Raw genomic sequence first — 10199 nt, forward strand, 5'->3', positions numbered from 1 at the left:
AAATATTATTTTCGGGTCTGTATATTGCTTGAAACCATAAGAAGTATACGTGATTATTAAAAAAATTAAAAATAGATAAAATTTGCATTTTATGGAGGATACAATTTTTGGGGGATTTCAAAATAATGTACTAAAACATTAAAAGTAATAAGTTCAAACCTGAAACAAATATAAATATCGTAATCATTTCTTATAAATACCATTTCCTAATGTAATTTTCCAAGATATTAAAGATCATAATGCAAAAAAACTAAATTTATCAAAAGTAATAGGCTTTATGTTTCTTAAACTGCATACATTTATCAAAGTTCTTATGAAGTTTCGAACATATTCATCCACTAGTTTTATTGTTGGAATGAAATATAGCAAGACTTGCATTGCCTACTAAGAAAGTTAGTAGCTGGTAATCATTGGGTTAACAGCTCTTTCCAAAAAATATTCATATGCATAAGATCATAAATATTTGTTGAGATTGTTGATTTAAAATTTTGACTTTACACTGAATGACATTAGAAAACAAAGGAATATAGATCAATTTGAGGCACCAGGACCATCGAGAAAAAACTTACCATATAGCAGATATGGTAAGCAAAGTACAGCATCTTGCAACATGTGAGAATTCATGAATACAAAAGTCAGTGACAAAAGGTGCCCACATGTACCAAGAAACTGTACACAACATAATCAGGAGAGATCTCCATCTAGAAAAGTGACAAAAGTCACACGTACACAAGTTGCCTATATTACGTATCCAAAAAACAATATCTAGATGAAGTAAAAATGGCAGTACATTGTGACACTTTATGATGATTATATGCATTTTCAAAACTGTAAAAAGCTTCGTGTCAATTTCAACCACTCATTAGATGAAAAAAATTCCTAAATATGTATAAAAATAGTTCAAGGCACTTCACAAAGATTTTTTGAAGGGATTCATGATGAAGAGAGTGGATGCAAAGGTCAAGGTGAACTCTTCTTAGTATTGGCCCAATGTTCTGGACCCTTGGTACCACAAATAAGTAATGGTTTTTTATAGAGACAAGGCCAACAGGATATGGGTTCACTAAGATAAGGCTTTCAATCATTGCATATCTAAAGTAGCTGGAAAATTAAATGGGTATTCATGTTATTCTTTACAAATAAATATTGGTCAAGTTGCTGGATGCAGTGTCTATGGATTTCTGTTTGATAAAACTGTTGAAACAGGTGCCAAAATCCGTCATCTTCAATGGATTGTAGAAAGCACATGTAGTAAAGTTGTGTACCTTGGACAAGACCATTTTATGCAATGGAAAACACTGCAGTGCTATTGTTAAGATTCATGGTCCTCAAATAAAGCATGAACTGACATGGACATGGTGAGGCTCTAAAATCATTTTGATATAATGTACCAAACTTCAGGAGAACAAAGAACAATTTTATCAGTTAGATTTCAAGAGTGAAGTATTGATGTTGAGTTACTATTTTTATGACTTATTCAGCTTGTATTTTTTAGATTAGTATGGATACTTGCATATGTTATTACTATATCTCATAATCTCCTTAATAGAACAAAGTTGTTGTCATTTTAATCTGAATGTTCTAAAAGTGTTTTCATTAAGTCTTATTTTTTAGTGGTTGCAAACATTGTCTGATCATATGGGTGTGTTTTTATTGCCAGTAATTGATCATAATGAAACAAGGACTGTTTTTCTTGAATTCTTGGTTAAATAAAAAGTTTCATTGTTTTCCTCAGTGTCTTTATAGTCTCAGCCTTCTCTTGCTCTTAGTTTAATAGTGTTTGTTGTAAATCCCATAAGAATGGGCTTCTAGGGTTTCATTGTTGAGGTAAACAAAGTCTGGTCTCTGAAAAACTGTTTTATAATCTTTTTTTTTTTATTCATTTACAAGTCACTGATAACTTACACTGGACAACAAAAAAATTTCTGAGATAGCAACTTTTTTTTTTATGATTATGGTTGTATTTATTGTTCATTTATTATTTCCTTTTATCATTTAGTTTGTCTATGAATTTTTAGTTGCATTAAAACACTAACTCACCTTTTACATACTAATTTGTATTTTGAGTAAATGTGTGTGTATGATGGAACTGACACCAGCTTCCATAATCTTGATGTACATATACTATTAATGTAGCAGAAGAGTATGTAAATTTATGATCACATGAGGTTGTACTCTTGTGACCTACTCTGTGAATAAACACCCTGCCAGAAGCTTCACTATGAGAGAGAGAATCACAAGACAGTTATGAATTATTGCTGTTTATCACTCAATATTGTTATTGATATTAAAAGGTATTCTTGGAATATATATATATATATATATATTTTTTTTTGGAATTAGGTTTTTTCTTTCTGGTTCTTTTTACTGAGTCCATTATTTGAAATAATATTGATTTATTAATACTTATGATATATTGTTTATGAATATTGGTGTGAAGTCCTGGCCAGGCACTTGTTAATTAGCTGTTTTGGTAAGTGTAGTTGTTGAACTCTGATTGTAGCAGTGTGTTCATTTTAGACCATTACACTTGTTACTGAAGAAAAAAACGTGATTTGGAGTAATTTCAAAAATGTAGTCATAATTTATCCATCACCTCTAGATTTTGAGTTATTGTAATATCTCAGTTTTTTATCAGCATTATGTGAAATACCATGCAATCAATTCAGTACGATAGATTTATGCTGTGAAATTAAGTTTATTTGGATAGTTTAATGGGTAAAAGGCATACATTTTTGATAACTTTAAACATTGACTGTATTGTGTTGGTGTAAAATTCCAAATATATTATTCATATATGCTATTTATCTCATTATAATTGTAGCAAATTGCATCACTTTTGCTTCATTCCCAAGTTCACCTGCTCCACCTGGGAATCACGATACCCTCACATGCTCAATTTGCTAAAACAATCGAGAAGTCCCTTGAGTGAGTATAAAAGGGGCTGAGTCAGATGCATCTCTCTCATTTGTATCTCACTCACTTAGTTGGTCACTTTGCCTTTCCCTGAGTACAGTCAAATCAAAGTCCAATCTTCGTCTCGTGATACCCACGATATAATCAAATTCAGCAAAACTTTGTTGTTGTTTTTAATCATTTAAACTCATTTCTGTAAGCATAAATTCTTTTATTTGTTTTAGAAAATCATTTGAAATTCTGGCTGCCTCCAGTTCAAGTAAAGTCCAAAAATCACCCGAACAGTTTGTTACATTTGTGGAAAATATATTACAGTTTCACAAAGGAAAAACATCACACACAAGGTAAAGGTAGCTTACTACCACTATTTTGGGTGTAAAATTGGTGACGAAGAAAAACATTGGACTCCACATATGTTGGACAGTTTGCACATTTGTCTTGATGTAGTGGCCTAATGAGAAGACAGCAAGTATGCCATTTCCAGTTCCAGTAATGGCATGAGTCCAAAGATTATTTAACTGACTGTTACTTTTGCATGACTAATGTTTCTGGATATTTAGGAAAACTAAACAATACATTAAATACCCAGATATTGCACCTGCAATGAAACCAGTACCTCATGGGGATGGTCTCCCAGTGCCACATCCACCAGCAAATTGGGAAACAGAAGAGTTATGTGAAGAAGACAATGAATCATCTTCATCTTGTAATTCTGTTCTTGTGGCATCTCAATATAAGCTGCCTCATCTGACCACACAAGAAGAGCTAAATGATCTGATTTGTGACTTGTTTCTATTAAAGCAGCATGGGGAAATTCTTCACTCTCATTTACAGCAATGGAATTTATTAGCTCGAGGAACAAGAATTTCAATTTATTGAAGTCGCAATCAAAATCTTGCTTCTCACTACAGCATGCAAGATATTTTGTTTCTTTACAAATGTTGATGCACTAATGGAAGAAATAGGTACTGAACATTATCCTCAAGAATGGAGATTTTTTATCGACTCATCTATAGTCTGAAAGCTATATTTTACAGAATGGGAACACTAAACCATTGATTTCTGTTGCTCATGCCGTGAACGTGAAAGAAACTTGTCAAAGCATGCAGATTATACTTGAGGCTTTCATTGTGATCACCATAGGTGGAACATATGTGGTGATCTAAAAGTTACTGCACTCCTGCTAGACCTGCAGAGTGGGTATACAAAACATTGTTGCTTTTTGTGTCTCTGGGACAGCTGAGATGATAAAAAGGAGGAGTAGCCAGTGAGAAAGAATTACATACCAGGGAAACAGAATATTTAGCATCAACCTTTAGTGAATCCTCAAAATGTGCTTCTGCTCTCTCTTCATATTAAACTGGAATGAACAAAGATGGTAATGGTTTCAGATATCTGTCTGACAATTTTTCAAAAATCAGTGAAGCAAAAATGAAAGGAGTTTTGTTGGGCCACAGATTTTGGAAGAGCTGATGGATGATGATTTTTAAACAGAACTCAATCAGAAAAAACTTGCTACTAGGAAATCAGTAAAACTGGTTGTCAAAAATTTCGTAGGAAATCACAGAGATGAAACTATGCTGTGATGATTGATGGATATGCTTGTGAATTTCAGAAAAATGGGGTCTAGGATGTCACTAAAGATGCACTTCTTTCCAGATGATCTAGGTGTAATGAGCATATTTCTACAATTGAACAGCAATATCAAGGACAATGGAATCCTGCAATGATGAGAGATTACTGTTGGTTCTTACAGCATGAAACTGGGAACATACACAAAAGGCACAAAAAGTTAAGAAAATATTTAGTAACAAAACATAAAAAATACCATAATGAAAGTTTTGAACATAGCGTGAATGTATTTCCAGTATATTATCTTACTATACTCATTGCTTTTTTAAACTGGTATTGCTATTATATATTGTTTTTGAACATTCTTAAATGCAATTTTCAACGAATAAAGTTATTAAACAGTTATTTTCACAATATGTAAGAATATTTTGAATAAATCTATCATAACTCAAAAACTAGAGTAGATCAGTAATTTTCAACATGATTTTTAGAATCAGCATCATGAAATTACTCAAATACAGTTGCATTTTTTCTAGTAGCAGAGAATTTGTTTTTTGTTGCCCTGTGTTATCTGTAAGATAAAATCTCTTTGCTTCCTTTTCTCCATTGTATTTTTTTTGACATGACAATTTGCATTTTATGGCATGTGGTTAGTGTTTATATACTAAATGACAGAAAGCAAGAGAAGGGTAAAAGAATTTTCTAGTTGAAAATGCATTGTAAAAAAAAAGTTATCTTTTATATTTCCAGAACTTAATTTTTAAACCCTAATGTGATCTGGTTAAGTTTTTATTAATTTCTTTGCAGGTAAGTCTTCTATTGGTGCAGTACTATTCCGGTTAACCGAACTAACATCAGGTACCATTCACATTGATGGTGTTGACGTTAGTAAGTTAGGACTAGAAGACTTGAGATCTAGGATGTCTGTGATACCTCAAGACCCAGTACTATTCCATGGAACTGTTCGGTAGGTTTAGGGTTTTATGTGACTGTGTTCATGTTATTCTATAAAGTTGATAAAGCTTCTGCATTTGTAGTGCACACTGCATGCTTTATTTCCCAAGAAGAATATCTACTAGGATTAAAGAAGAAGAAGAAGAATGTGTAATAATGATAGCAAAATGATATGCTTAAATTGTTTCTTTAAATCTGAAAAACTTATTTTATGCTATAAATGATAGAAACAAAACTAACAAATTTTTAAACATTTAGTTATAAGTTCAAAACCACAAACAAAAATGACTTGTATCATGACTTGATATATAAATATTAAAAGTCAGTAACATTGTTCTTTTCCAGCTATAATCTGGACCCATTTCAAAGGAACACTGATAAAGAAATGTGGGAAGCTTTAGAGAAGACTCACATGAAAGAGAAGGTCATCTATTTTATATTTCACTGTTGAATTAATTCATATGTTAAACAGTTTGTTGCATGCTAGTAAGAAACTTAGTTATTGATTTATTGCATTACCTAATAAATTAGATTGTATTACACAAGCAAGTCATATCTGTGTAAAGTGAGGAATAACAAAGGCTCTCTCTCTTTTGCTTATTTATGTATTCAGAAAAGATTAGTTCTTATACCAGAGTTTGTTGTTGATACGCAATGCTCAAATGTCAACCAGCCATTGATAACAGCTAATTTATTAACATACTATGAACTGGCAATTAGGACTGACTCTTCACATTAGTTAGCAAAATATATTTCCATTTGCATGTTTAAAAAAAGCAGTGTAATTAAAAGTTTTTGCTATTTCTCATCATTGTTACAGCTATTTCTAATCTTTGTGACAATACTGAACATATCCAAGTTACTTTGTTTGTAATTTCAATAGCATGACATGTAGAAAGTGTCCTTTCAGTAGTATAATAAAGATAGAAGTTTTAAAAAAATAAATGTATTTTGCTGTCATAGGTGTTGTTGCTTGATGGTGGGCTTGATGCTTCTGTAGTAGAGCATGGAGCAAATTTCTCTGTTGGTGAACGACAACTTTTGTGTATGGCTCGAGCATTTCTAAGGTGTACAAAGGTAAGTAATGTTTAAACTTTAGAAACGTGTGTTGTTTCTTGCTACAGTATAAGTAAAAAAATGTTTTCGTCTTAGCATTGACTTGTGTTTGATTATACAGTATGAACTCTTGGTGTGTTTAAAATTGTGGCTGTCCACCATCAGTATAACTTCAATGTATTTAGAGCTAATTTTCAAACTAAATAGGATGTGAAGATATGAATAGATAAATGTTCATTTCTAATAAATGTTGTTTTCTGTAATTTCAAAATTTATGTTGATATGAAAATGGCTTTTTTTTTGTATTTACTGTGAATTATTATTTACATTTTATTTTATTACATGGTTTAATTTTAAGGTACTTGCTATTGAATTCCGTTGACTATTTTCAGAAACAAAAATTATAGTCATGTATATTTTTCCTGAGTTATTTTTAACAATATTAGATGTTTAGTTAATTTCATAAGTACTTTTGCTCAATTGTAATGAATTTACTATATTTCATTATATAAATTGTAATGTTATAACCTTGGGTCTTTTCAGCAGTCATATATTTTTCGATCCATATTCCAAAGTTCAGAACTGTCACTGTACAATATATAATTGCACTTAAACATAGTAATAGCTTGTTTTTTGTGAACATGCCCATCTTTTGTTGTTGTACAAGAAAATTGGATACAAGACCTTGCTGGTTCAAATGGAGTTAATTACTCAGGTTTTTTTTGGACAGTTAATTTCTAGAATTTCATTATTACCTACAAGACCATTATGAGACACTCCCAACAATCTCTGATCTTATTCTGCAAAGAATACACATGAGTTGATGTCCTGTTTTTTTTCAGTGTTTTTGTACTGGTATATATTTTTAATGGTGGCTGAATTACACAGCTTCTGAGAAGAAATCAGCCAAATATACAAAACCATTTCACTGTTAATGTGCATGACATGGTTAATCACTACTTACAAACTGCTCCAAAGTTGAATGCAACAAGACATTTACATATTTTTTAAAACTCAGAACTTTCATCTCGTACCTTCCTAACTCTCACATTATCAAGATAACTTTAGTTGTTGAATAAATTATTCTTTTTTATTATTAAACATTTCTCCATACATATAAGGTTGTTGAGTTTATGGACCATAATTAGAATCTCCCAGAAATTGGATTGTTCCTTTCTTGACTCAGCACATTTCTGTTTTGATATCTTCTATTTCTTTACAACCATGGAAGAACTTTTCAAAGTTCATCTTTTCCAGACCCATGAGTGTTATTTAATTCTGTGATGGTAAAAGAAGCCTGTTCCATGATGTCATCAGTTGTTTGTGTTATCTTAAAATCTGCTAAATTTTTACCTCCAATAAATTTTGATACAAGATACATGTGTGTGTTTGTAGTTCTATCAGCTTTCCTAACCAAATACTAAATAGTATCCATTATTTCCCCTGGCAACAGTTTAAGTAGCTTTACAGCTATACTTTATTCATCAGTTCATTTGTAGTGTGGTAGTTTCCAAGAAAATGTAGTGAGCATTCTTTAATTATCTCAGTTCATGTACTGAACTTCCAATTTATATTATGCATGATTGGTACTCTCAAATGTATTTATCATTCCAGGAAAAGTGCCTCTAGAAAAAAAAACTAATTTATGATAAGTAGTTTATTCTCAGAAAGGTGACAGAGAGAAAATACACTCAACATAAAAATCTAAATTTTACACGTTGAAATTAAACAAGCATTACTATGATTAAAATTACTGTCAAGTAGAATACATCTGCTACTTAAGTCTGGTTTCATGAAAGTTTTGGTGGTCTGAAAACAAGATAATGGACTGAAAAACTTTCATTTACTTCAGGTAAAAATATTTATAAAATGAATTCAAATATACTTTACCTTACAACATGAAGTTGTGATATAATAATAATTGCTGAATTTGACAATCTTACCTCAAGATTTTAATTTTAAATTTCATGATGATGAAAACAGAACATTTAAAAGTATAAATAAGGGTGTGATTTTGTTTAAATTATCATGTAATGAATGATGCATTTTATATATATATATATGTATATGGATCATTGTTTATTTTCTTTTGCTTGATGTAGTATGAAAATCACCTTTGTATTTATATATAACTGGTAAATTAGTATTTGGACCTGGTGAAGGCAAGTGATTTGAACTGAATACTATTTTTTTAGTTACAATTTCATGTGATCAATCAAAATGATGGCTTCATTACATGTATTCTTAGCTCAATCCGGTGGATTTTTTAGGAAAGAAATATTGTATTCTCCTGCCTAGAAACAGTTGTAGCATTTATTTGTAAAGTCAAAATACCTGTATATGTTAGAGTTTTGAAAGCTAGAGAATGTTGAGTAATATGTTTATAAGTCACAAATTACTCTTCATTTTTATCCATGACAAGCCTGAAGTTGAATGTTTAGTAACAACCGTTAATAGTATGGCTCACAAAATGCTGAGTCTTATACAATCTCAGCTGATTCAACATCCTCTGAACTGATCAGCTGTTTTTTATTTGTATCATAATTATATATTAAAAAGGGGACTAGTTGGTATTCAAAAAGACTGTTCTAGTCATCATTTTTACAAAAATGTTAGTGGTGTTCAAGCTCTGTTTCAACCATTCTTCATTATCAGATAATTTCTGAAGATACTGCTTACTAGTATAGCCACTCTTTTAAACTTACTTATATGAAATTTCTTATGTTCTCTAGAGTGAAAAATTCAACTTTGCTTAGAGGGAGCCTACCAATAAAGCATATATATATATAACATACTATACTATATAGTTATACTATACTAGCTAGTTTGTTTTCTGGGACAGGCATGTTGGATTTTGGATGCATCATCAATAATGAATATAGCGGAGATAGTGTGGTTGAAATACTATTATATACACTCTTCGTGAAAAACTCTTAAAGGACTAAATACAGAATATAATGTTAAAAATGTAATAGGCCTAATACTAATGTCTTGTGACAAGTTTAAGTAATTTAAAATGAAGTTTTTTGGAAATATGCTTTCATCAAAATAATAATTTTTCCTATGTTTTTCATAATTCAGAAAAACTGTGTTCTTTCATAAACATTGGTTTTAATAAGAAACTTATTTTGTGTACTTTAAAAGAGTGGCGGGTCAACTATGAGTTAGAACTTTAATTTTGGTTTTATTAACTATTACTTATGTGGCAACTAAATAGTATCTTGGTCCTCTGGAAAATGTACAAACATTTGCAAATGGTTTTATGAAAACTTGCAGCATATCATAACTTTCATTTTGCTTTTACTTGGTAGCATGTGCCAAAAATGTTAAATATCTTGTATAAAATTTACTATCCATGCAAGTGATTAAATTGGAATAATATTTGAAAACATGAAGTGCTTCTAACATTAACTTTATTAAATTTTGTAAAGTTGTTAGGTTTATCTGACCTTTTTGTTTCTTTTATGGAATCCTACTACTTAGAAGTAGACACACAGACAAGAATGTCTCATACTACTATAAATACTTAAGAAATAAAGGAACATGACATGTCTAAAAGGTGTTTAATATAGTACTATAAGTACACAAGAAATAAAGGAACATGACACATCTGAAAGTTTTTTAATATAGTACTATAAGTACATAAGAAATAAAGGAACATGACACATCTGAAAGTTGTTTAATATAGTACTATAAGTACA

General features: G+C 30.7%; 1 protein-coding gene across 2 annotated transcripts in view; it reads left to right on the forward strand.

Annotated features, from left to right (window-relative positions):
- The window catches only part of LOC106460103 (multidrug resistance-associated protein 5-like), a 76827-nt gene that overhangs the window by 62453 nt on the left and 4175 nt on the right, over positions 1-10199 (forward strand). For both annotated transcript variants that reach the window (XM_022386740.1, XM_022386741.1), the window contains exons 26-28: positions 5296-5455; positions 5788-5866; positions 6406-6519. In XM_022386740.1, the coding sequence (XP_022242448.1) occupies positions 5296-5455; positions 5788-5866; positions 6406-6519 (353 nt within the window). The remainder of the gene's footprint in view (positions 1-5295; positions 5456-5787; positions 5867-6405; positions 6520-10199) is intronic.

The sequence above is a fragment of the Limulus polyphemus genome, unplaced genomic scaffold (genome assembly GCF_000517525.1).
Source record: "Limulus polyphemus unplaced genomic scaffold, Limulus_polyphemus-2.1.2 Scaffold709, whole genome shotgun sequence".
NCBI lineage: Eukaryota > Metazoa > Arthropoda > Merostomata > Xiphosura > Limulidae > Limulus > Limulus polyphemus.